The 27,457-nt window shown below is 50.5% G+C and overlaps 1 protein-coding gene across 2 annotated transcripts in view; it reads left to right on the top strand.

Moving 5' to 3' along the window:
* The window catches only part of PARD6G (par-6 family cell polarity regulator gamma), a 54,883-nt gene extending 31,084 nt beyond the window's left edge, over positions 1 to 23,799 (top strand). For both annotated transcript variants that reach the window (XM_019716016.3, XM_074339780.2), the window contains one exon: positions 21,108 to 23,799. In XM_019716016.3, the coding sequence (XP_019571575.1) occupies positions 21,108 to 21,928 (821 nt within the window). In that variant the 3' untranslated portion in view covers positions 21,929 to 23,799. The remainder of the gene's footprint in view (positions 1 to 21,107) is intronic.
* Positions 23,800 to 27,457: the final 3,658 nt, after the last annotated feature.

The raw sequence follows: 27,457 nt of genomic DNA, 5'->3' as shown, positions 1-27,457 counted from the left end.
CTCTAAGTATGGGCTTTTCTGCCAACAGTTATTTTCGGCTGTTTGGATTACAGTTGTCCTCTCTGGTTACCACCGTTGCATCCTGTACATACAGCCCAGGCTGTGGAGTCAGGGCTGGAGGGTGAACACGTGGACAGCCCCATTCCTCCTGAGGTGACGGTGGCCTCATGAGGCTTTAAGTAGAGTCTCTGAGGAGACAGCCTGTGGAGGCTATTCTTCCCACAGCCTCTGCTCGTTTACGGAAGTCGCTTCTATGAGGCCCACCGTGACCAGGGGACACATAGCTGCGGAGGTCACACACTGCCCTGACTCTCCGACGACCCTCCAGGTCTGAATTCATGTGGGACAAGCTGCCTTTTACAAATGCCTGTCATCCATTCTGTCCCCCCTCAGCGATCCCAGACGGAATGATGTGGCCGTCCTGGAAGGCCCTGAGAGGCCATGTGACATCTATCGTGCATTTTCGTGGCAAATTGGGGGGGGGGGTCACATTACCTTTCTTTTCCCCATCTCCTCTCTCCTGCATCATAAAGAAGATTTACGTGTGAGACAGTGGGACATGGAGAGACCTCTTGGCAGACTTCCAGGGTGACTGGTCAGCAGGGGACTGAAGCGTCCTTAACCACCAGCAGCTTGATGGGCTGGTGAGATGAGAGTGGTGGCCTTTGGGAATGTCGTGCCATGGCAATGGGACCGCAGACCAGAGCCATGTGGCTTGCTGACCCAGGTGGGGAGGGTGACAGAAGGAGCTGCTGAGCCCCTGAACTTGCTGGCCTGTGTGCCCTTGGGTCTAGGTGGCAGGACCTGGGTTCGCATTTGGGACAGACACCACTGTGTCTGCCAGCCGCCCACGTGGGCTCACCAGCAAGGACTTGGACCACAAGAACACCTACGGGAGCTCACCCCACTTCCCAGATTACTGAGTCTGAGTTGGTGACTTAGGGTAGAACGGTGGCGACCTGACCCAGCGCAGATCGGGAGACGCAGCCACCCTGTGACACGAGAGACGCTGAGTGAGGGCAAGGCTTCACTTCTGGCTCTGAGTGTTGTTACGTAAGCTTCTTGTCTGACGTCAGCTCCCGGAACGTGAGTTTCGTTCCATCTAGTTCCCTTTGAACCAGCAGCCCTCTGTCTCCTCGGCTGTGGTCCTTGGGCGAGACAGGCATCAAAGGGAGCTGGCTCCTCAGCTCACCAGCCACATGGGCTGTGGGGATAGGAAGACGCTGTCTGGTCTTTCAGCAGAAGCAGGGAGGGCTGGGGTCCACTGCCCAGCGCCTGCCCTGAGAGCCCCCAACGCCCCTCACAGAGGCTGGTTGTCAGGCGCACAGAGGCGTCGTCGTCACCTGTCCTGTCTTGTGTACTGCTGGTGGTGGGACCCAGTTCCTTCCACTCTGGAGCAGAAGCGAAGAGCAGTTAAGCCCAGTGCTGCGCACTGGGTGTCACGGGTTGTCACCAGGAAGGAGTGCGCTGTGCACAGTGTGAGCCAGGCCGCCCGCCGTGAGGAAGCCTGGCCCTTAACGGTAACTCTTGTGGGATCCTTCCTTGATCTCTTAAGATGATTCTGAAGACCAGAGAAGGTGAAAAGACATTGGTCATGAAGTAGATTTCAGGGATTGAGGGTAAAATTGTGTGTGTTTTAAGAGGGGAAGGAGTAGAAGCTACAGATGAAATGCTTGTTAACGTTTGATTTGAGATTAAGGGGCAGTGGCGTGTGTGCACGGGCATATGTGTGTGTGTGCGTGTCCCATTGTGCCCTCGGGGCTTTGGTTTTGTGCCTGGAATAAGTTCACCTCGGGCTGCTGTGACTTTGGCTTCAGATTTATCTAGATAGGAAACACAGTGAAAGTTAATACACTTTTATTAAAATCAGGCTTAAAATCACTTCTTCCTGATGCAGGAAAACTTAAATCACCTTCCGAGGCTACAACTGGCCGTCCCGCATAGATTTCTAAGTGGCGACTCTGTGACTATGTCACCTGTACGGTCAAGGAGATTCCTGCGCTTGGCGAAGCCGGTCAGCACTTACTAGGCTGTCAGTCGAGGTCAGTTACTGGACAACACGTAGGCCCAAGCAAGGTGATTGTGGGACCTTGTGGTCCCTCGTAGATAGGATTTTCTAACAATACACCAAACAGAAGCGTTTCCTTGAGTCCAAAGCAGAGCGGGAGGACAAGACCTGTCTAGACGCCTTCTGTTCTCACACAGCACTCTGAGCTTGACCGCGCCCTCCGACCCTTGTGCAAGGAGGTCGCAGGCTTGGCTGTGCCTCTTCGGCTGCGCTGCAGGGAAACTGCTGTCTGACTGGGTTTCGGCTCTGCCTCTGCCGCTCCTGTTTTCTCGGAGGGTCTCGGTAGCACCCAGGATGAGTGGGCAATGCTGTCAGTGGGCGCAAGGAGCGGGCACAGGCCCTCGGGCTCCGCGAGGTGACAGAACTTCACTAACGGTGAATTCAGAGGGAACAGAGCCCTCGTCTCATTTGCAGTCATCGTCCTCACTTGCGTCAGCTGCTGCTGTGTCACCGTAACCTCTGACATCTACAGAACGAAGATGAGATAACATGCCGGTTCTCACCACATAAAGGCTCTGAGTTAATGAAGTAACGTTGGCAGAGAACCCTGAGCTTCTTCCGGGAAGTGAGGTCCCATGTTTGAATGGTCACTGAAGCTACGACAATTTGCAGGCTCGCCCGCCACTCGCCTCCCTTTCTGCGGACTGAAAATGAGGGCAGGCGTTTGGGATCACCCCTCGAATTGCTGCTCCTTCCTCTGTGGAGCCTGCGTCATCCTCACCATGACCACCCAAGAGACCTCACAGAAGCCAGCACAGGAGTCTTCAACAACCAAAAGCTCCACATTTGTAACAGAAATGAAAGCAATTCAAAATAGTCAGGAAAAGAGCCTCCAACAGAAATAGACACATCACAGATGACTTCGGTTGTGATTCATGGTGCCTCAGTGGTCTGCAGTCAGCCAGGACACCACGGGTAGTGGTCTCGGGCGCCCGGGGGGACCACCGCTGTCCCTGCCCGCACGGGGCCCTCATCCGGGACACACGTGCCCATGGTGAGCCTGTTCGGAAAAGGAGACCATGAACTTGCCTGGGATGAAGCTAGGCGTGTGCTGGATAGTGCGGTACAGGCCAGACCTTTCAGGCTTTCACTCATTGATTTTGGTGTTGGCCTGATCGGGGGGGGGGGGAAGAAGAGTGGTGAAAAGTGGGGGAAAGGTTAGACTCACAAATCTCGCTCTTAAAAGACATTCTGCGCTCGCAGCAACTAGAAAGCTCTGTGCCATCAGGTGTGTGGGAAGTGCTGTTTTTGCTCCTCCCAAAGCTGGAAGGCACCATTTTATTTATTTTAATGAAAATTTCATTGAGATGTCATTCATATATCATATAATTCACCCACTTAGTGTGCAGTTGGTTGGTTTTCAAGGTGTTCAGAGTTGAACAACCTCAATCAGTTTTAGAGCATTTTCACCACCCCAGAAAGAAACCCTGAGCCCATTACATAGTCTCCCCAGCCCCCAGCAACCACTGGTCTTTCTGTCCCTATGGATTTGGTTGTTCTGGTCGCTTCACATAAGTGGAGTCTTACCGTGTGTGGTCTCTGGCCCCTGGCTCCCCTCACTCAGCATAACGTTTTCAGGGTTTGTCCACGCGGTCTGGAGTGTCAGTGCTTTGTTCCCTTTTGTGGCCGAATGATGTTCCCTTGTGTGGCTCCACCGCATTCTGTGTGTCCTCAGCTGATGGACACTGTGGTTGTTTCCGCCGTTTGTCAATAGAGGTGACGCTGCAGTGGAGCTGTAGGCACAGTTCAGTCTGGCAGTTCCTCAAAACCGTACACACAGAGCTGCCATGGGACCCAGCAGTTCCATCTGGGACGTTGTTTCACATCTTTCTTTTCCACCTGGATGCCTGTCTTTCTTTTTCTTGCCCAGTTGCCATGGCTGGAACCTCCAGTGCAGTATCAAGGGAAGATCGGGCGTCCTCGGCCTGATCTTCGGGAAAAGGCACCCAGTCTTTCCTCAGTGAGCACGGGGTTTGCTGTGGGTGTTTCGTGAAGGCCCCATATCAGTTTGAAGACCTTTTGTTTTCTTCTTATGTGAGGGGCAAATACATCTGGAGTGCGCTCTTAGTTCCATCTTGTTCGGGCCTTGATTAAAAGGACCAAAAGAAGAGAGCCACCTGACCAGTAACGTAGTTGTACCAAGAAAGTCCATAAAAACAGGAGTTAAAGCACTTTTCGCCACTTCAACATTCACTGTACACGTGTCATTGGAATTAGAATTTCTGTTTGTGTCTGTACATGCAGTTTCCCTGTGTGCCATGTGCTCTCAGCCCACAGTGGGACTCAGAGTTGATTTCCTGACTTGGGGGATTTCAACTTTAGAGCACAGCTTCATTTAGAGGATTTGTTGTATTTTCCATTTCTTTTTATTAAGTTGCATGAAACGTCACTAAGGCTGGCTTGGATATAGAAAGCTCATTATGACTGGATTTGCTAAGTCCGTATCTCCATGATCTGGGGAAGGAATGTCTGCAGAAACAAATGACGGGTTTCTCCCAGCTTCTCGGGAAGGGCTTGTTATTCATAGCACAGACACGGAGGCAAAAGACGAAACAGACTCCTACCCAGACTTGCCTGATGCCGGGGTTTGTGTATGAGAGCTGGCTCAGCTGTGAGTGGGGCTCACTGGTCCCACCCTGCTGTGACTGGGTGACCAGCTTGCTCCCTCAGGGCCACTGGAGTTTTCTGACTGTAAAATAAGGGAAGGAAAATGATGCTGGCTGTTTTTGTCTTTTGGTTGTTTCAGTTTGGTTATTTAGAATCACCATTGGGGACACTAGCATACTTTTCCGTCCTGCTGGCTGTTATATGCACACCCCCCCCATTCATGGCCTGTCTCTCACACGGCTAACTCTCCCTTCTTCCTCAGTTTCCCTTCAGATGCCTCCTTCAGATAGAGAGCTCGTAAGGGCAGGCTGCGGTCTTACGAGCAGCCTCGGTCTTGAGTGTGGTCCTCCCGTCTCTGAGGGGGGTCTCCCAGGCACCCATGCTGGCACAGTCTGCCCATCCCGCAGGCCCCTCTGGGAGGCTGGGCCACCAAGGCAGAGGGAACAATGGAGGGAGGACAAGGTTCCTCAGCTTTTTGGCACATGTCACATTCAGCTAAGTGTCTCGCCTTGCACCCAAAGCTAAAGTCTAAAAGTGTGACTTTGGGTGAAAAGGTCTCCATGGACGTTTGTCCTCCCCAAATAGCAGTTGTGATAGTTGAAGGAATTAATCAATGCTTGGTCAGCTCTGTGAGGGTGCGTGTCCGACGATGGCTCATGCAGAATGGACTACAGCTGTGTGTCACCTCCCATATAATATCGGGTCATTGAAAAAAGTGTTGGATTAGCACCTTTATTTTCCTGTGAAAGCTATCCGAATGCAGTTTATGCTTCTCTCAGAACGCTTTGGCCAAAAATGTTACCTTAAAAGATAAATTAATTTTTAGTGTGTATTTCCAGATGTTATTGGAAATAAATTCAAAGTTGAGGTGCCAACACCTGGGGATTGATTCCTCAGCCATTAGCAAAGACAGGGACATGTTTATCAGTGGACGCCACTGGTTTTCAGTGCAACCCCACAGTGCAGAATTGGCCGCCAGCCGTTCCTGCAGCTCACACCTCGCCTACTGAGTGTCTGCGTGTCCTGAGGAGGAGAGACGAAAAGGGGGTGGCAGGGGCTGCCGTTCTTCTTAGCCCCTAAACAGAGGCTGACCAGGTGGTCCGGGTGTTTCAGGAGAGGGACACAGCAGTTCAGGGTCAAAGGTGACGTCACGTTGTGGATGCAGCAGGGCCTTGAGTGCCTAGGTGACGCCGAACTCCAGCCTCAGTTTCCCTCCTGACCCGGGGCGGAGGCGGTGTCAGGTGTGGTGCATGTGCGCTCCAAGCCTCATGGGGGCTTCTGGCCGTAGGTGCTGTGGCTGCAGGTCTTGCACGGGAACGTGAGCCAGGCCAGCTCTGTGAGACCCTGAAGCCACGCACAGGGCAACTTTGCTTCGTTCTGTGCAGGGAAGGAGGGCCCCCGCAGGCTGCCAGCAGCCCCCGCGGAGCATGTGGAGAATGCCAGGCCACACGTCACGTGCCTGTGGACCAGGCTGCGCAGGGCTCTGGGTGGGCAGGGTCTGAAGCCACGAGGGGAATGCTGAGATAGAAGGGTCACTTCTCCAGTCATCCGTGTAGGAGCTCTGTGTCCCCAACCAGAACCAGGGGTCGGCTGTGAGTGCGGGCTCAGAGGTCGCAACTGCACCCCCCAGCGCTCTGGTGTGACCCTGTGTCAATGCACAGTGCTCATTAGCATCCTGCCGGCTTCTGGACCCCCACCCTGCGTGGCTTCTGTCTGCTACAAACGCAATGCGAGGGCGGTGCTCTCACTCACGGCCCCACTGCCAGTTTAGGTGGATAACTCTTTGCCCTGGGGCGTCCTGAGCATTGTGGGGTGTTTCTCTGCACCCGTGGTCCCACCCACGTGATGCCAATAGCACATCAAGTTATGACAACCGCAAATGTCTCCACCATCATCATGTGTCCCCTGGGGGTCGGGAACCTTGGGGTCAGTCATGGCTCGTCCCAGGGCTTGCCTTCCCAGGAAAGGCGGCCCTGGGGGGGGGGGGGCGTAGGGGGTTTGGTGCATGTTAAGTGTGCAGTGTAGTGCTAACAGCTCAATAGCTGGGCCAGACCTCCTCCTTACCAGGTTCGAGAGTTCCCGTCACCCTCAGCACCCCTGTCGTTGGTGTGATAGACAATTAAGCTTAAAAATGAGATGGCTTTTCTGGAAATTTCCGGGGCAGCTGCAGGCCGAAGCCATTGGGTGGTTCCCAGCTCTGCTGCAGTTAACATCACAAGAAGTTTGTGAAAAATAAGGACACTGAGTCTGACTGGATAAGTCTGCCAGGGTGTGGGGGGGTGTGTGTGAGGGTGGCAGTGCCAGGGCAGCAGGGCACGGACCATGGTGCAGGGTCCCTCCTGCTCTCAGGGTTGTACCAGGACCTCACAGAGCCCGCTCTGGGCCGCCAGCTGTACTGGCACACAGTCCTGTAAGGAAAGGAATATATCCCAGGGCCAGGCAGCGTGGGCAGAGGTGGCCAGCACCCCAGCATGATTTCGCTTTGCCTGGCTGTGGCTCTGTGCCTGAGGCTGCTTCACTGAAACACTCCTGAGTGATTTCAGCTCCCAGGATTACCGAGTGAAAATGTTCCCTCTGGTTAGAAATATATGACTGCAGGCATCCCCCCGCCCCCAGGCCCTTCCCTTTTAAGGCACGTGGGCCACGCCTCCTGGGCCTGGCCATGGGCACAAGGCCGGGCTGTTGGCAAGAAGTCCTCCCTCGTGGTCTTGAGGTGGGAACCATGGGTTCTGATTGGTGCTGTGTAATCGGCACCCCCTTTGTGGCTTCTGCAAAAATGTAGGAAATTAGATGGTTGGCTCTCCATTTCCCTTGACTCGGCATGTTACCCATTAACTGTCTGCCCAGGTTGACTTTCCCTCATTCCTTCCAGGAAGAGGCACAAACAGCATGAAACAATAAGGCTGTTTTGCATTCACCCTGATCTCGTATGTGGGAGGGACAGAGCTTAGGGACTGACATTCAAGGAAATCATGGTAGAGGCCCCAACGCCCAAGACGGTAGCCCTCAGCTTTTGTCCTAGACCCACATCCGTTTTGAGCGGCACAGAACAACCAGCCCCTAGCACACTTCCACGAACCCCTCGCCGAGGCTGGCTCGCCATCCACCCACAGTTGTTGAATTTTGTTTTCTGCTGTGTGTATTATGGAGATAAAGACTCAGGTTTCCCAAAAGGGACGTGATAAGAGGGTTGTGCTGAAAATGACGCTTCTTCCAATCGAGTGCCCTATCCTGTCGGCCCCCTCGAGTATCACTGTCCCCGGGTGAGCTAGGCCCTAGCCGGAGCCTGTGTGGTGTGGGGTGCGGGGTGAGCTACAGTGCTCATGGAAGCTCCCTGGGCTCTCAGCACCTGTGCTCGTCTGTGCGTCCCAGGGAACAGAAGGTCTGGGGGAGCGTCCTGCCGTGGGTGCAGCCGGGAGGACGGACTGGGTGGGGGCACCGCAGTGCGCTCAGACTCACCATGGAGTCTGCCCAATGTCCCAGCCAGAGTAGAACTTACTGGCTGCCTCCCCAGTGGGCAGGCACCTGACAGCCCCCTGAGCCGGGGTGGCGATTTGATTGAGGTTGTTTTTCGCGATGATTGCAGTGGTCACACATCATACACAGATCCCCGTGTCCTGTGCCCAGTTTCCCCCAATGGTGACGGTTCACAAAGCTGTTGCCCAGTATCGCACACTTATGCCATCTGCCCTGTCACTGAGCTGACCCAGTGCTACGTTCACTCCGTCCTGTAGTCGTGTGTGCTGGTGTGGTTTTTAGGAGCAAGTCACAGCAATACCAGGTAAAACTGTACACAGAAGAAAGTCACTGCTTCCCATCTTATGGCAAGACGTGCTGTTTCATCAGACTGAGGTTTTTCTCGTGCATGTTTCCTGTTTTCATGGCTTGTTGAAGGGGCTACTTACATGACTACATATTTTGCCTGCGGCCCAGCCTCCTGAGTGCCTTCCGCCGCGGGGGACAGTCCTGGGGTCTGGATCCCACAGCCAGTGGGTCTGCTTCTGGAAGGACCACAGCAGAGGCCCAAGGCTGACGTGGGCTTCTCTCCCATTCTCCTCCGGTCCCCTCAACATCAGAGACTACAGAGGGGCTAAGATGCCACAGCAGTGGCCGGTTTTGTTGTTTGGGGGGCACTGGGCATTTTGTTTTCAGTTCTGAAGGGAATAGGAAATACATATTATAAGTAGGGTAACTGGTTCTGAAAACAAATTATGTTCTAGGTTCAAACTTAACATATGGGCACATCCATCGTCTGTTCTCTGTGTGTGTAACTTTTCCAGGTGGGGACATTAGAGAACCGCGGTTAAAAAGTGCATATGTGCTATGCACATGCTCTAAGACTGGCCAGGTGTCTGCTCGCATTTCTGTTTTCACCTGTCTCTTTAGCCGCTATTCCGTCCTCTTTCACATACTTCTGTTACTAAAACTTTCCAGGTAAAATGGGAATTCCGACAGTTTCGAGAAGTGTCCTTTAGCCCCCACCCCTTATCCCCTTTGTCCTCCTCCCGCCTCTCTCTCTTCGTCATGACTTGTAGCTCTTCTGCCCTCCTCCACCTTCTGGGCATAAACCAAACCTGTCCTCGTCCCAAAGTGCCACCTCCAGGAAGCCTCTCGGGATTTACTGTCCTCCGGCCAGAACATCACCTCACGTTGCTGGGGCTGGTGGGCAGTTGGAGTTACTGCATTTGGAGAATTCTGCCCAGAAACAGGTTTGAGAATGTCTCGTCCTCTATGCTGACCTGGGCCCAGCAGCCCCCTTCCAGGAAGAGCCCAGCCAGAAGCACGGGCACACGATGGCTGTGGCAGACAGGGCCGTCCTGACACGGAAAGTGCTCACAGTGCAGAGATGGGGATGGCTGTGACTGCACAGTGCTGGGGACTGAATTGTCCCACCGTCTGCCCTGAAGCACTGACCCCAGTGCGAGGCTGTTAGGGGCAGTTACGCTCAGATGAGGTCATGAAGGGCTGTGTCCTTGCAAGAGGAGGAAAAGCCCGTGTGACTTGCTGTCTGCCTTGAGGACACAGCGAGAGGCTGCGTCTGCAGCCAGGTCTGTAGCCAGGAAGAAGCATCGCAGACCGGGAACCCTGCACATGGCCTCCCGCCCCCAGGGCTGTGAGACGCGCCTGCCTGCCAGTTAACGCACCCAGTCTGAGCTGTTGTCACAGCCGCTGGAGCTAACTAGTCATATCCCAATTCTGCGACAAAACCTCTATTACACTGCTATTGTGTACATTACCTGTCTATGATGCTGTGATGGGTAATTTCATGTGTCAACCTGACTGGCCCAAGGGCGTCCAGATAGCTGTAAAACATGCCTCTAGGTGTGTCCGGGAGCGAGTTTCAGGTGACGTGACCACTGGACTCAGTACACGGAGTACAGCAGGTGGATGTCCCCAAGGGGCTGGCCCTCATGGGACAAACGGTGGCAAGAGGGTGGGTCTGCTGTCCACTCTGGCCTCGGACGTCGGACCTGCTGTTCCTACAGCTGCGGACGGCGGCTTTGGGGCCATCTCCCTGGCCATGATGCCTGAACCAGTTCCCAGGACACGTCCCTGTTGACTCTGTTTCTCTGGAGAACTGATGAACACATGGGAATGGCTGCATGTGGGAAGGGCGGAATTACTGGGGCGTTTTGCTGCTGTTTGGCTGTTTAACCCATCTGACCCACTCTGTTTACTGCTCTGCCCTGACGTGTGGATCCAGGCATCTCATGTCGTTCCGATGAGTGGTTTTCACCATGATGCTTCACTTTCCCAGGAGCACGCACCCTCCGGCGTTCTGCGTCTCGCCCAGTGCAGCACTCGGAGCTCCTTGGTCGTCCCATTACCTGTGCTGCCCACGTCTCATCTCAGTTTCCCCACCTGTCACAGGATGGTGTCACTGTCCTCAAGGGCCATGAGGACTGAGAGGAGAGGGTTGGACACTCTCACCTGGGCCCAACTTCCAGGAGCTGTGTTCTCAGCCGACTTGGCCTTGGGGCCCCAAGAAAGTCCAGGAATGGCTGCCAGACCCTGCAGCTGCCCTTCTCCGGGGACCGGGGGGGATGCTGGGCTGGAAGGTGGGCCCCAGGCCACTGCTGAGCACCCAGAGTGGGTAATGGATGCAGAGGCCCGTCTGGTGATGAAATTGCAGCCGGGCTGGCATTTGCAGGCATCTTTGCGTTTCGTGCTCAGGAGCCCAGGGAGATGTCAGGAGTGGCTCACAGACTGGACCAGGCTTCTCCACGTATCCTGAAGCGAGAAGCTGTGAAAAGCAGATTCATTGAGCCGCCCATCACTCACCGAAGGGGTCTCCCCAGCAACCAGAACCCTGAATCTCAGAGCATTTTGGGGGCTGCCCAGGAGTCTGCGTTCGTCACTGTGCACTGTGACAGATCTCAGCAAAGCCTCGGGGAGTGGCCGAAACCCCCCAGTACTTGGGCACAGCTTTCTTTGGACCGAGAAGGGTACTTCAGAGTGGATTTTATTTTGACTTTGAGGTGCTTTCAGGAGAGATCCGCTGTTTGAGGAAACTTAACAGAAACAATGCCGATGGGTTTGTGCTTTCTCCCCTGGCAGGTGGTGTCTGCCCATCCGCCACCCTCGCAGGCATGCGCTGGCTCCTGGGCGCTGGGTGGAGCCTCGTCTTCTCCTTGACAGACTGCAGCCCAGAAGCAGCGTACGTCCCCGGGCATCACACACATGAAGTCGGGGACTGGTAGCAGGTACTTCATCTCTTAAGTGAGGACTTTCTACAGTGAGCAGTGTGTGTGTTTTTACATCAAGCTGATTCCAGACAAGGTCGGTCGTTGCCTGGTGCTCTGGGGGTAGGCCTCTTCTGCAGACACAAACTCCTGAGACCAGGCCCCAAGCGCAGAGTGTTGTTTATGTTTCTGGTTTTTTTATACTGGGGCCACAGGTACTTCTGTTTGCCACTTTACCTAGAAATTCACAGGGATGTGACCTTGGATTAAGTGATGGTTTTCTCAATATAACACCAAAAGCACAAGCATCAAAAGAAAAACTAGATTAGTTGGACTTCATCAAAATTTACAACTTGGGGATGTCACAGGACAGTAAAGAAGTTGAAAAAACAACACACAGAACAGAAGAAAATAGTTCCAATGCATGCATCTTATAAGGACTTGTGTCTAGAACATACAAAGAACACTCACATCAACAATAAAAACAGAACAGTGGCAAATGGGCAAAGGATCTGAATAGATATGTCTTTGAAAAAGATGTACCAATGGCCAACATGCAGGTGACAGACAGAGACAAACAAAGGTTGAGAATGTGGAGAGGGTGGACTGACAGACACTGCTGGGGGGACGTGACACTGCAGCCGCCGTGGAGAACAACATCGGTTCCTGAGACAGTCAGAGTGAGCACGTGACCCAGCAGTTCCACTTGTAGGTCCTCACCCAGGAGAAGCGAGCACACATCCACAGAAACCTGTGCACGAACTTCCATGGCAGCGCTCCTCACAATACCAAACAGTGGCAGCAAGTCAAGTGTCCGTCAGGAATTCACGGATAAACCAACTGGTCCATCCACACACGGAACATTTCAGCCATTAGGAAAGCTGACTCTGGGCGGTGAGCACACAATGTGAGATGCAGATGATGGGTTACGGAATGTACACCTGAAACCTATGTCACTTGACTAACCATTGTCACTCCAATAAACTTAAAAAAGAAAAACAAAAGAGAAAAAGAAAGAACACTTCAGCCATGACCAGAAACGCTGCACGGACCTTGAAAATACTGTGCTGAGCAACACGCCAGAACCAGAGGCCACATGGCATGTGACTGTGCTTCTGCAGAAGGTGCCGCGAGGGCCATGCTGTTGAGAGGTTAGTCCTGCTCTGGGCCGTCGCTGAGGGCTGCTAAGTGCCCCCGGCCTGTCCGCCCCACGCTTCATTCAGGAGTGGTCGGGATGCATCGGAGCGACCGGGCGCCTGCAGGGCCCAGGATGGGGCGGTGGGCTGCCAGGTCTTACACGTTTCCTTTGTCGTTGGAGCTGTTGCTGCCAGAGGTCCTAATGAACTTGCTGGCCTGTGTTGTATCTGGAACCAGCCCTGATAAGAGCAGCCACGAAGCAGGACACGTATGTGGAGCCACTTCCTGAGACGCGTGGGCCCATGTGCCATGGGGAGCCTCCCAGCCACACGCCTCCCAGACTCGGGCAGCACAGCCGAAAGCCTGTGCTCTGAAGCTAGGAGAGAACTAACCCAGCCGCCTCCTCAGAGCGTCACCCTCATGCTGAGACCTACAGCCGCAGGGGACACAGCTCTGATGCCCACGAATCGGGGGGCGGGGGGTGTCTCCAGGGAGTCGTCTCTGCCCAAAGTCAGCGTCGGGCACTGTGTTGAGTGGGGGTTTGAGGGGAAAGCAGTATGGACTCAGGTCTTACGGCTTCAAGACAAAGTTGGTGGAGAAAGCAGACTGCTGGGAGTTTTGGATTCCTTTGTAAAACATGGCACATTTTGTTTTTCAATTTGTGTGGCAGACTTGAATAATATAAATGTTTCCGGGGCCTCTCAGAGCACAGTCTTGTTCTGACTTGTTTCTGAGCCTGTGGATCAGTTCTTCCAGGATGTCTGTATGTGTGTGTGTTTGTCCAGTTACGGGAAGGGACTAGCTGAGAGCCACCCGCGGGTCCCCTGTGGTGCGCATCCAGTGACAAGCAGTCCTCCCCTTCTCTCCTTTCTTATTTCTAGAATTCTTTGCTTTGAAGCCAGCAGCCATTGGTTGCACCACTTCCTGTGTCTTGGCCCCGTGACTCTCCCAGGTGACCCGGGGGAGGGGCTCCAAGCAGCTCATCCTGTGACCCTGAAGGAAGTTTGGCTGATAGTGTGCTGTGCTTGTCTTGGTGATGCTCGAAAGTCAGCCAGCTGGTCCTGGAAGGCAGGTCCCAGCTCGGCAGTGGCAGGCGGGTGTGGACATGGCAGGCCAGGCCAGACGGAAGACAGGGGGCCTGTGAGCCCGTGTCCCCCTGCTGCCTTCCTCTGTCTGGCTCTATCAGAAAAGCATGGGGCCCTGTCGAGCACCCGCTTCTTGGTTTCTGCTCATCTGGCTGCGAGGACCAAGCATGTGGGTGCAGCACTGCCTGAGGGCGTGGCTCGGCCAGATGTCACCCGCCCTCCGCACCCTGGCCACCCCGCAGGGTGCCTTGCCGGCATTTGCTGTCCTTCCGCACAAATCCTGGCTCTAAGGTGTCGTTTCTGCTTCGAGCTGTTTCTTCTCAGTTATGACAGTTGATGTGTACACACAACCATTCCTGGGATTGCAAATTACAGCTGCTGTGGGTGCCGTTTTCTCAACATGGCCGTCTTCATGTTGTCCCCGGTTATAAGAATGTGCAGGGTACAGGCGCACGTCCAGACTGCGGTCATTTTACAAAGGACACCAAGAGTCCCTATGGTGCCTCACCAGCTGGCCGTGCGAGTGCACGTCTGGGCGTCGGCCTCAAGGGACCAGAGCTGTTCACACGGAGCCAAGACGCGCACAGCCACCTCCCTGCTGGTGGTCAGATTGATGCTGAATGCAAACTGGGTGTGCGGCTGCGAAGCTTAACGTTGAATAAATTCAGGCAGATCCATACATTGGAGCCACATGGAGGCTTTAAAAGTCCCTTAGAGCAGGAAGTTCTCTGAGCAAATGTTGCTCACTCTGCAGCAGTGCTGGGAACAGCATCCTCCAGACACACTGCCTGACACACTCATGCACACACACACACACACACACACACACACCCGCACATGGCACCCACACATGCAAGCTCTCACACATATGCACACTCACGATTTGTATGCTTTCACACACAGGCAACACCAAAAGGTCAGATAAATCATCCCAACTGATGGGGCCAGATGGCTATGTTTACGTGGTGTGCAAACAGCTTGGAAAATTGAGCGGTGAGCTTGTACTATTTCTGAGGTTGGAAGGCACATTTCACCTGCATCCCAACCCACAATGATCCAAAAGTAGGACTGCCCCGGGTCCCGCCTGGCCTGTACACTCAACAACTGAGCTGAGTGAATGGTGGCTAGGAGTCAGGCGACAAATATTCCAGGTACACGCTCTCAGCATTAAATCCCCATGTTCCTATTAACTCAGCAGTTACTCAATTTGTAAAGTTCAGACTTTCTTTGACGTGCCAGCCAGCTCCTGTCGTTGCAAATTGTGAAACAGATGTTTAAGCAGGAAGGTGCCTCCTGACTGGTGCCAGTGACGAGCGTCTGTGGGTGCTGTGACTGAGGTCTCATCTCCCGTGTCCTGTCGTGGGAGCACCTGATACACCTGGGGAAGCCATGCGGGGGGCCCCAGTGTGCCCCTGTGTGCAGGCCGAACCGCCACCTGTCCTGAAGCAGCTGTGGGATGAAGGGGAGACGTCCTTCTCAGTCATTGGCCCACAGGCATCATGTGTAGGCAGGTTTGCGGTCACACTGTAAGTAGTGTCCCCGTGCTGGCAGATGTGAACCAGGAGGGAGCAGGGGCCGCTGGGAGCTTCTTCCAGGTGCCATGGAGTGACCACGAGGGGCATGTCCGTGGACTGGCCGTAGAGCAGCCACTGCCCCCGGTCACACGGGAGGCGCAGTGGCCGGGCAGGCGTGCTTTCAGGCTGCCCGCCCATGGCCTCACTTCTCTTTCCTAGGTGATTTTTTAAATCACCTTATTTCAAAGGTCCTTCTGGATCTTGTTTCATCAATCTGGAATAAATGATGATGATTTTGTTGGTTGATGGTGTAATCGATTGATTGATCGATTCGGCTGAAGGCTGGCACTGGGTCCTGGCTCCAGGGCCAGGTCTTCGCCAAGCGCAGGGCTGGGTCCTGCCATCATCTGGTGCCTACAGCCTGTCCCAGAGGGCCTCTCACCGGCCTCAGTGCCAACTGCTCTCCACATGGAAGTAATTCTGTGTCTGAAGTCCTTTCCTGAGCTGTGACCATGTTCCCTTGAATAAACAACAGGGCGGGGAGCCTGCTTGCCACCCAGTGGCCCTGGGGTTGTGTTTACAGCACCACATCTGGGCAGGACCAATGTGGGCCCTGGGGAGGGCGTGTACTGGGTTCCTATAATAAATCCCACTTGGTCTTGGTGTCTAATCCATTTAATATGCTGCTGAATTCCTTTTGCTAGAATTTCGTTGAGAATTCTTGCATCAGTGTTTATTTATAGGGAATACTGGTCTGTAGTTTTCTTGTGGTGTTTTGTCTGGCTTTGGTGTCGGGGCAATGCTTGCCTCAAGTGTTCCCTCCTCTTCACATTTTGGGAAAAGTTTGAGAAGGATTGGTATTCTTTAAATGTTTGAAAGAATTCACCAGTGAGGCCGTCAGTTCCATGGCTATTCTGTTTGGGGAGATTTTTGATTACTTAACTAATGTACTTAACATAGGTCTTTTCAGATTTTAATTTGAGTCTTTTTTTCCTAAGTCCACTAGTTTCTAAAGTTGTATGGTTAGGTTATTAGTTGGAGGTCTTTCTTGGTTTTTAATGCAAGCGTAAATTTCCCCCTTACTACTGCTTTCACTGCTTCCAATAAGTTTTTTGCAAAATTATGTTTGTTTTCAGTCATCTCTAAGTATTTTCTAATATCCCTGTGATTTCTTTGATGCATTGGATGTTTAATAGTGTGTTGTTTAGTTTCCACATTTTTGTGAATTTTCCACTTTTCTTTATGTTGCTGATTTCTCATTTCAGAGAAGATACTTTGTATGATACCTATCTTTTTTAATCTATTGAGACTTACTTTGTGCCCCAACAGATACGCTATCCTGGAAGGTGTATCCCTTGTGCACAAGTGTGTACTGCTGCCGTTGGGTGGAGTCTTCTGTGAGCTCCGATTTAGCTGGTCTATTGTATCGAGTCCTCTGTGTCCTTACTCATCTCCTGTCTGGTCATTATATCCATTTCTGTCAGTGGTGTACTGAATTCCAACTATTGTTATGCAACTGTTTCTCCCTTCAGTTCTGTTAGGTTTTGCTTCATATATTTTGATGATCTGTCATTAGGTGTGTAAATGTTTTTAATTGTTATATCTTCTTGCTTTATTGAACCCTTTTTTAACGCATAATGTCCTTCTTTGCCTTGTATAATTATTTTAAATTTAAAGACTAATTTTGTCTGCTATTAGTACAGCCTCCCTTGCTTTCTTTTGGTTAATTTTGGCAGGGAATGTCATTTTTTCCCCTTCCAAACATTTGTCTTTAGATCTCAAGTGAGTCTCTTGTTGACTGAGTACAGTTGGATCATTTATTTATCCATTCTGCCAGTCTCTTTTGATTGGAGAGTTTAATCCATTTACATTTAAAGTAATTACTGATTAAGGAGGGACTTCTGTCACTGTGCTATTTGTTTTCTATTGTCTTATGACTTTTCTGCTCCTCATTTCCTGCATTCATGTCTTCTTTTATTTAGTTGTTTTTTCCCCCACTAACATGTTTAACTTCCTTTCTCATTTCTTTCTGTATATATTCTATCACTATTTTCTTTGCCATGGAGATTACATTTATCTTCCTAAAGCTGTAACGTTCCAATCTCAATTTATAGCACCTTAACTTCAATAACATACAAAAACTCTGCTCCTTTACAGCTCCCTCTCTACCTCTTCCAGTTGTTGGTGTCACAAGATTACATCATTATACAGTGTGCCCCAGAATACACACTAATAATTTTTGTAAATACATTAGTCTTTTAAGTTATGTAGAAAACAAAATTTTAAGTTACAGACCAAAGTTACAACAATACCACTTTTTAGCATAATGATTTTTGCCTTTTTCCTTAAATGTGTTAGTCTTTTAAATCATGTAGAGAATAAAAAGTGCAGTTCCAAACCACTATTACCGTAATACCAGCTTTTGTAATTACCCAGGTATTTACCTTTACTGAGATCTTTATTTCTCCAGTCGGCTTCAAGTTAAGTCCTCTCCTGTCACTTGAGGATCTCTTGCAGGGCAGGCCAGTGGTACAGACTCCTCAGCTTTTGTCTATCTGGGAACGTCTGATTTCTCACTTACTTTTTTTGGGGGTGGGGGAATATTGGGGAACAATGTGTTTTTCCAGGACCCATCAGCTCCAAGTCAAGTCGTTTTCAACCTAGTTGTGGAGGGCGCAGCCCACTGGCCCAAGTTGGAATCGAACTGGCGACCTTGGTGTTATGATCTAACGAACTGAGCCAACCAGCTGCCCTGATTTCTCACTCACTTTTGAGGGACAGCTTTGCTGGATGTACGATTCGTGGCTGACAGCTCTTTTTCTTTTCGCACTTTGACTGTATGGCCCACTGCCTTCTTGCTTCCAGAGTGTCTGATGAGAAATGGGCAGAGTCTTACCAAGGATCCCTTGTATGTGACGAATTGCTTCCCTCTCTCTGCTTTCAAGATTCTCCCTTTGTCTGTGTCTTTTGAAAGTTTGGTTATAATGTATCTCAGTGTGGGTCTCTTTGAGTTCATCACACTTGGATTTTGTTGAGCTTCTTGGATGTTTATATTCACGTCTTTCATCAAATCTGGTAAGTTACAGGCATTATTTCTTCAAATATTCCCCTCTGCCCTTTCTCTTCTCCTTCTAGGACTCCCGTGATGTACATTTTAGTTTCATTAACCTAAAAACAAAAGGCCTTTCAAAGTAAGAATCAAACAAGCGTTCCTTTGAGATCAAAGAACAGCTATTTGGGCAGCACTGACTCCGGCAGATTCCCAAGCAATGTTCCGAAGAGGAGACCAAGGCAGAGGGTATTTATGAGAACAGGAAGGGAGACAATTACATCCATGGAAGGAAGGCATTGCTATTGGTGGGGATAACATAGTGATGCTGATTCTAAGCAATGTTTTTAATTTTCAGTCTGGCAAGCATAATATCTGCTTTCTTGTTATCTTTGCAAACAGTTCTTTGAGCTCAAGGTTGCTTAGATCCAGTCCAAAGATTACTTTGCCCTGTTTTTAACATCCCAAAAGTTTGAGGCATCAGATGTGCCAGGAAGTTCTACTGGGATGGCAGCTCCTGCTCCATTTTAAACTGGCTCCATTTTTATTGTTTACAGTTTGCTTAGTGGTGTCACACAGGTCCCTTAGGCTCTATTCATTCACTTTTATTTATTTATTTTTTCTTTCAGTTTCTCAGGCATAATTTCCATTATGCTATCTTCAAGTTCACTGATTCCTTCTTTTGCTTGTTCATATCTGCCTTTGAATCTCCCTAGTGAATTCTTCATTTGCTATTGTACTTTCCAGCTCCAGAATTTATATTTAGTTCCCTCTTAGGTTTTCTATTTTTTTTTTTTTTTTTAAAGATTTTATTGGTGAAGGGGAACAGAAATTTATTGGGGAACAGTGTGTATTTCCAGGACCTTTTTCCAAGTCAAGTTGTTGTCCTTTCAATTTGTGGAGTTGTGGAGGGCGCAGCTCTACTCCAGGTCCAGTTGCCGTTGCTAGTTGCAGGGGGCGCAGCCCACCATCCCTTGTGGGATTCGAACCAGCAACTTTGTGGTTGAGAGCCCACGCTCCAACCAACTGAGCCATCTGGGAGCTCAGCGGCAGCTCAGCTCAAGGTGCCGTGTTCAATCTTAGTTGCAGGGGGACTCAAGGAATTGAACTGGCGACCTTGTGGTTGAGAGCCCACTGGCTCATGTGGGAATCGAACCGGCAGCCTTCGGAGTTAGGAGCATGGAGCTTCAACCGCCTGAGCCACCGGGCCAGCCCTTCTGTCTATCATTGATATGTCAATTTTGTTCACATGTTTTTCTTGTCCTGTTGTTTCAGGGACAGTTCCTGTTTCTCAATGGGCCATACTCTCCTGTTTCTTTGAATGTCTTGTGATTATTTTTCCTGACTACTAGACGTTTGGATCTAATAACATAACTCTGGAAATCAGATTCTTCCCCTTCCCCAGGGTTTGCTGGGGGTTTCTTTGTTCTGTTTTTTGTATGTTCTCTCTCTGCCAAGGATCAGCCTGAAATGTACAAGGTGAAAGTTTAAATTTTAAAAATTACAGTAAAAAACACATTGTCATTAATTACCCCTCACAATACTCCCCCTCACTTCGAACACACTTATCTCGTTGTTCTTGCCACTTTCTGAAGTAGTTCTGGAAGTCCTCTTTCATTAGTCTTTGCTTTATCCTGCATCATGACATCGCACCATGTCACACATCGCTTCTGATACAGCAATTTCTGTGGAATAAAAACGTTACGGTGTCACCTCCTCCACTTTATTCACTGGATCTGGCACCATGTGTCTTCAGGCTCTCCCCCACAGTCAGAAATACCGTTTAAGGTAAACATTTAGAATTGATTCAGGACATCGAGGCAATCATGACAGCACAACTAAAGACACAAAAGAGGACTTCCAGAACTGCTTTAGAAAGTAGCCAGAAGCAAGGGGGGGGGGGTATTTTGAGAGGGATTAATGGCAATGTGTCTTTTACTGTAATAAATTTGTTAAATTTAAACATTTCGCCCTAGTTTGTGGTCACATCTCGTAAACATAATATCTCCTCAGGTTTTTTCTGAGCCATTCCCTGGGTGTGTGTGGTTACTTCCTAGTTTCTCCTATATAAAGTTGGTTTTGAATGTCCTAGTCTTTAATATCTGGCTCCCAATGGTGAAAAAAGTGACAAATGAAGGCGGTAGAAGGGACTGGTCCTTTAACTTTCCTGGAAGTACTTGAGCCAGAGGGGGAGGTGCATGGAGATGCACCGAAAAGGGCTGCCCCCCTCTTTGTCTGCATCTCTGTGACCAGAAGCTGTAGTCAGTGATCAGAGCACAGATTCCCCAATATTTGGAGGATAGACTCTCTTTTTGCCCATGTTGGCTCCCACATTCTGTGTACAAGCCGCTGCAGGAACAGGTACACAGCTGCCTGCGTGGTGCTTCCTGCTCCACCGTCTTCCCACAATCCACTCAGGCACTTTTAAACCTTCCATCTATTGCTAATTCTCTGTATTGCAGTCTCTCATTCCTACCTCTTAACCTTTCAGTCATTTCATTGGTTGCTGTGGATCAGTTTGGAGATTTCTAGAAAGTGAATTTTAGGAAGGCAATCCCAGTGGAACTGGGCCTCTAATTCGCCTGGTGAACACTGTGGGGCCCGGTCAGCGGTGGCACCATCGTTGTGGGCACGGTGACACAACTCAGTGTGACACAGTGACACAAACTCCAGCGTTTGTGTATCATCCTGGATGCTGTTTGATACTTTCCAGAACAGGGAAGTGTGGGGAAATGACTTGATAATTCAACTCCTGGGCCTGAGAGACCTGTAAATAATTCCTTGAAACACGCGACTTGACGGTAGCACGCCTACCTCAAACCTTTGCTGAGGTCGTTGCCAAGCAGAGGTTGTCAAGTAAGCCGCCGCAGGAGCCGCCGGGGTCCCAGGTGCTGCCAGCTGTTTGCCTCGTGCTTGCTCACTGCTGTGGTGTCTGTGCTGACTGTCCCCTCTTGCCCGTTTCAGAAGAGGCGGAGCACGGCGGCGCGGCTGCAGGATCGCTGTCCCGGCGGAGGAAGGCGCTGGCGCTGCGCGAGGAGAACCCGCGCCGGCGCGCACACCTGCACATCGGCCTGCCGCGCGACTTCCGGCCCGTGTCCTCCATCATCGATGTGGACATCCTGCCCGAGACGCACCGCCGCGTGAGGCTGTACCGGCATGGCTGCCAGAAGCCGCTGGGCTTCTACATCCGCGACGGCACGAGCGTGCGCGTGGCGCCGCAGGGGCTGGAGAAGGTGCCGGGCATCTTCATCTCGCGCATGGTGCCCGGCGGCCTGGCCGAGAGCACCGGGCTGCTGGCCGTGGACGACGAGGTCCTGGAGGTGAACGGCATCGAGGTGGCCGGCAAGACGCTGGACCAGGTCACGGACATGATGATCGCCAACAGCCACAACCTCATCGTCACGGTCAAGCCGGCCAACCAGAGGAACAACGTGGTGCGCGGCGGCCGTGCGTCCTGCAGCTCGGGCCGCTCCTCGGACAGCGTGGCCAGTCGCCACAGCATGCCGGCCGCCCCCGCGCCACCCGGCCTTCTGCCCGACGACATGGAGAGCGACGACGAGGCGGACGTCGTCCTCGAGGGCGAGCCGCGCCCGGTCCCCAGGCCGCCGATGGCCAGCCCCGCGCGGCTCAACGGCGCGGGCCCGGCTCCCGGACTGCTCGGCCCGGGCCACGAGGGCGGCGCCCGCACCCAGCGGCTGCTCAGCTCCCTGCGCGCCCACCCCCGCCACAGCCTGGACCTGCCGCCGGGTGGCGTGGAGGAGCACGGCCCCGCAGTCACACTGTAGGTCTGGCAGGTCGGCGGCGGGGACAACTGCGACCGTGTCACGCTCCTGTTGTGTTATGTATCCCTGCCTTTCTTCCACAACCCTATTCGTTGTTTCCACTTCGGATGGAAAATGAGAATACTCCTTGTGTAGCATTTCCCCACAGAGCCTAAAGGACACGCACGCGCGCACCAGGCCGGGCGCAGGTCCTAGGGCCTTTGCCAAGTGGAGGAAAGGATCTGACCAAGCGCAGAAGAGACTACTTTGAAATTCTAAAAATACTGCATTTTTTAAATGAAGCTTTAAAATTACTTTTTAAGAAGAGTCAGTTCACGTTTTTAACCGATACCATGCACAAACGCCCCATCTGGTGGCCAGCGTTTGCACCCGGCTGCCTTCGGCCTTGCACAGACCCTGCTGCCTGCCGGGCGCCGTGAGGAGGGAGGGTTCCCAGAAGGTAGAGACTGGCCTTAGGAATAGGGACCCCCAAGCCTGTGACAGGATGACAGACGACGCACTTCAGATGTTCCCACTCTTTATAGCCCTATTGCAAACAGCCAGGTGGGGGCTGAACACCCAGATCGCTGGGAAAGGCGCGCTCTCTGGAAGGGGTGGTGGCAGACGGCCGCAGCCAGCTCTGCTGGGTCGGAAGGTAAAGCTCAGCACTACCGTTCGTGACCAAAAGCCGATATTGACTCCGAGATAAAAGCGTCTTTATGACTGGATTGACTTTGAGGGCAATTTTTAAATGTTTCCACGCATGGATGGGTCGGCCCACGGCACACTTCCAGGCCCACCTCTGAAACCTTAGCCATCAGGGCGGACAGGTTCTGTTACCTTTGTTTTTAAATATTGGCACATGGAACTTGATGATTTTTAACATATTAGGTTCATTGTCACTTCTCGTTGATCTTCTAGTACTATTTGCATACTGAGTAATTTTCAATGTTTATTCATGTTTATACCAATTAAATTTTATATGAAATGTATTTTGTTTGAATCTGATGTGGAGGCAAAAGTGTTACACTTATATTTTGAGAACTAAACTTTGACCAAATAAAGCTTTCCTATGAACACAGGTAAAACTATTTTTCTAGGTGGCCTTTCTATGCAGCTGCTTCTCTGTGGTGCGGGGCCCCCTGCTGGTCAGTGGCAGAACTGTCCTGACTTCATGGGTGTCAGGCCGGTACCAGATGGGAAACTGCCTTTCCATGTTTTCATTGTTTCCTGAATTCGTTAAGTGAAAAGCAAATTGTTTTACTTTTGTGCAGAAACTATTTATTGTTCATAAATAGCTTTTATTGAGTAGTCGTGGTTTCCTGCGCCTCTGTTTATTTTGTTATTTGAATGCCAGGCTCTTTGTCTGTTTTGTTCCTAGCACAGGGAAAACCAAAGATGCTCCCTCTTTGAGGTTTGAGCTCACACTTCCAAATTTGCGAGCTCCAGAAACTGTACCAGCATCGTGTTTGGCACCACAGCAGTTGGAAGCTTTCTTTACTACTACGAGTATTACAGAAGCAGAATTCTACTGCTAATTTACTATCACAGAGGAAATGTTCGTTTACTAAGTTATTGCTGGTTAATGAGTGTCTTATTGAATAACTGGGTCTGTTACCAAGAAGGAATGTTATATTTCTTACCATGTTTTCAGTTGTCGAGCAAATGTGAATAATTTTCTTAAACCAAGACAGGCTTGCTCAGATTTGTGCGCTATTGTTCATAATTTTAGGATCATGAGCTGCTTGGAACACCTGCTTGAGTGTGTTTTTCTACCCAGGTCTACACTTCTGCCATTTCTTTCATAAAACAAAGACAGAAACAATGTTGTATTACATGGTAAAGTTTTCTTGGTTTTATATAACAAAGAATAAAGATGGTTGCTTTTAATGCCATTTTTCATTTGTGTCCTAAATAATGGAGAGATTGTCATTGCTAATGATTACAGGTCAGGATGGAGAGCCTGTAACACCAAGTGCCCTTCATGTGTCATCTTTTCTCACTTAATCCTCACACATTCTCCATGAGGCAAATAGTAGTATCCCCACTTTACAGGTGAAAAAATGGGCCCAAACTCAACCACGTAGTAAGTCATTTTAAATGACCAAATTATAGTCATATTTGATGGGTGATAGATGTGTCTTAGCTTCTTTTTACTGTGTATCACTGAAAATAACACCTATCCGGACCATCGGCTCTAATGTATCTTTCAAAGCAAAAATTAATATAAGACCCAGTCTTATTTTAATATAAGACCTGGTATAATATAATATAATAATATAATAAAAATTTCGGGTCTTATATAAATTTTGGCTCCAAAAGACACATTAGAGCTGACGGTCCGGTCTTATTTTTCGGGAAACACAGTAGATCCTTTTTAGAACCTTCTTTTGAAGACTTTAAAAAAGCTTTTTTGAATACTTACTATACAGCTCTTCCTAAATATACTCTGGTTTCAAAAATTAACACTCTGTCATTCTGAGATTATTGCAGAGCTTCACCAGACACGCAACCAATAAATTACAATTTTATGGAGATTGCAGGGAGTGCCAAGAACTCCTGGAAGAATCAGGTACACGTAATGGGCTTTACGAGCATTCGTCGCCCACTCAGTCCCCTCGATGACACTGAGCCGTATGCAGCCCTGTTCAGTTTCGAGTTGGGGAAACAGTAACTGGACAGTGACCATCACAGTCGGATGAGATGGTGCTGAGGCAGGTGGTCAGGTACCGAAGCTGGATACCTGCTCTCAACTCTCGTGACGCAGTGCAGGTGCACACCCCTGGCTGCTGGCAGCTGCCACACTCAGAGGAGCGGCCATTCAGCGGCCGATGGGACTGTACACAAATCAGTAAGGTGTAATTTTACTAACAATTGTCACCCCAATAAATTTAAAAAATAAATTATAAAAAAAAAAAATCAGTAAGGTACTGTTGTATCTCACAGTTTCACACAGAGCGGTCACAGACAGGGGGTGGGGTCTCACAGCACGTTGCAAAGGCATTTGAAAAATGCTGAGACTAAAAAAAATCCAGCTGAGCCACAATTTTGAGGTAAGTCTCTCAACAGAAGCTATTAAGTTCCTGTCACATATCCATCACATTTTTTTTTAAAACTGACTCAAATATTAACCAAACATGGTAGAAATTCCCATTTCTAATGCTTGCATGAAAAAATAGCCCCTGGAATGGATGATGGCAGGTTGTTTTGTGGGTGAAAACTCCATAGCAGGAGTTGGGACCGAGTTTTTTGTAGCAGCACTAAAAATCACAACAGTCTGAACAGGGCAGCTTACAAGTCAGGCTGAACTAGTAGCCCAGTCCTAATGCACAACAGTTTCTACAGGAAGTACATCCTCCTTAGCTGAGTGCCAACTCAGCTTATCTTCCAGGAAGCTAAGCTGCTCATCTAAGCTCAAGTGCTTCCCATTTCACTCGGGCTGGCCGGCGCTCTCTCATCTTGACCCCGAATTGTGGGTTCTGTCACAATCAGCCAGAGTGTCTGGCCCGGCACCCACAGAGGCTCGGACTTAGCAATTCTGGGGATGGAACTTGAGGGTCGTCAATTCTCATGAGTTCCCAGATGATATGGAATCACACTTTGAGAACCATTGGCTAATTCCCCTAAGAATATTGCCAAGAAAGTTACAGAATTTACCTCTGAGCTTGGACTTAAGGAATGCAGGGACCCGGCCCACGGGCAGATGAGCTGGCCAGCAGTCAAGGTCTCCAGCTCCTTGGGACGCTGTGTGCAGGCGAGCAAGCCTGCCAGATGACCCTCCCATAGAGGTTCTCTGTACCTATAGAACCTTGCTGCTTCTCTGCCTGTGAGCAGAGCGCTGCCCCTCTGGCCGGCCGCCGCCGCCGGAGACTCTCCCCACTCAGTCTCAATAAACCTATGTCCGCATGCAGCTACCTGGTGTGCTCTTTGGGCTGGTGGCATCTCAGGCACAAATCTTGCAACAACTCAGACTCTGAACAATGACCAAGGTTCCAGGATCTTCCTCTGGTCTACCAGGTACCCGTATTGAGACATGAGGTGACATGAGGTGACTTGACTAAGTATTTCCTGATGTGCAGAAATGCAGTCTGTGAACGTTCTTATCCCCCCGAACTCCACTCCTACCTGTCTCCATCAGCCTCCTAAGGCTTTTACCCGGAAGACATCCTGTCTATATACACGTCTTTTTCCTCTTTCCTCACTTTCCTTATCTACTTTATCGTCATAAACAGAGAACTTTTGCCAATGAGAACTTTTCATTACTGACCCACAGTTCCAAGGAAAGGCATCAACTATTATGTTAATAAAAAGCAAACAAAGTGACTCAGCATTGGTCACCCCAGCCCAGGAAATAAGTGCCGTTTCCACACTCCCTCCCCAGTGAGCTTTGAAAGTAAACACATTATTTGTGACCTGAAGCCTCCTGACCTCAAGCTAACATGCCAGGGGAAGAGTGCTTTTTTAACATGAGTTTCAACTTCGGAGCCCATCACACGGTCCACTAAATGAGTGTGGTGCTTCATGGCCAAGGCGGTCCGAGGGTCCACCCTCAGCTCCAGACCAAGTTATGTGGTCCGTGTGACGTTCCCTGAAGCCCAGAACCCAGTCGTCCCCACAGAGACCCTGCAAGGCCCTGGAGGGAAGCCTGCAAACCCCGCTTGGTGTCATCGGTTGCCATTTGGTTCTTTGAATTTTGTCTCCTAAACCAGCAAAGCTCTTTTTTCAGAGGTTACATTCTCTACCCTCTGTCCAGCTATTAATTATTTAGTGAGTGTGAGCACACACACGTTTCCATGGACCTTACACTTCAAAAACATCACAGCAGATGAGGACACCATGCAGTATGTCGTTTGCCAGTAATGACTGTGTACAAAAACAACCGGAAGGAGGGTATTGTAAATCTCGACCGTTACTTTTCAAATGAGGAAATGAAAACACTGATGTTTCCAGGATTCCACAGTAGTTTTCAGAGCCACAGTTCACACTATGTGCTGACATCCAGTACTCTACCCATCTGCTTCCAGAAACGCAATGTCTGTCAACACACTTCTGGCCAAAGAAACACACTCCCTCCAGCCGTGAATTACTCTGGAGTGGCTATAAACCTCCATTCTGTCTGACAGGATTGTCATCTTGCACGAGTGACTTCGCATATATGAAATGAAGGGCTGCTCCCTGTGAAGGGTCACTCAAATGGCTCTTTGAAAATACTGAAGGGCAGTTCCCTACTGTGGGACACTGACCCACAGGAAGGAGACAGTGACTTCTCTCCTCACCTTTCTCCTCACTTTCTCCGAGTCGTGATTCTCGTGTGTGAAAGTATCGTAGAGAAGGAATGCTGCTGCAGTGGGAACCGGAGCAGGAAGTCTCGTTGTGCCTTCCAGTAACCAAGCTGCCATGACCGGGCTGTGCCCCTGGCCACATGCCCCAGGGCCCCTGCCACAGGAGTGGCTGTCGCCTGATTGAGAGCAACTTGGCAAAGGCTCCCAATGTTGAACAGCTGTAGTTACTGTGAAATTTTGACAAAAACTAAGTGCCCTCCCTGTAACCACT

The sequence above is a fragment of the Rhinolophus sinicus genome, chromosome 4 (genome assembly GCF_057876585.1).
Source record: "Rhinolophus sinicus isolate RSI-liver-muscle chromosome 4, RSI-T2T, whole genome shotgun sequence".
NCBI classification, from domain to species: domain Eukaryota; kingdom Metazoa; phylum Chordata; class Mammalia; order Chiroptera; family Rhinolophidae; genus Rhinolophus; species Rhinolophus sinicus.
Note: the sequence above shows the minus strand (reverse complement) of the source record. Positions and strands in the feature narration are given on the sequence as shown.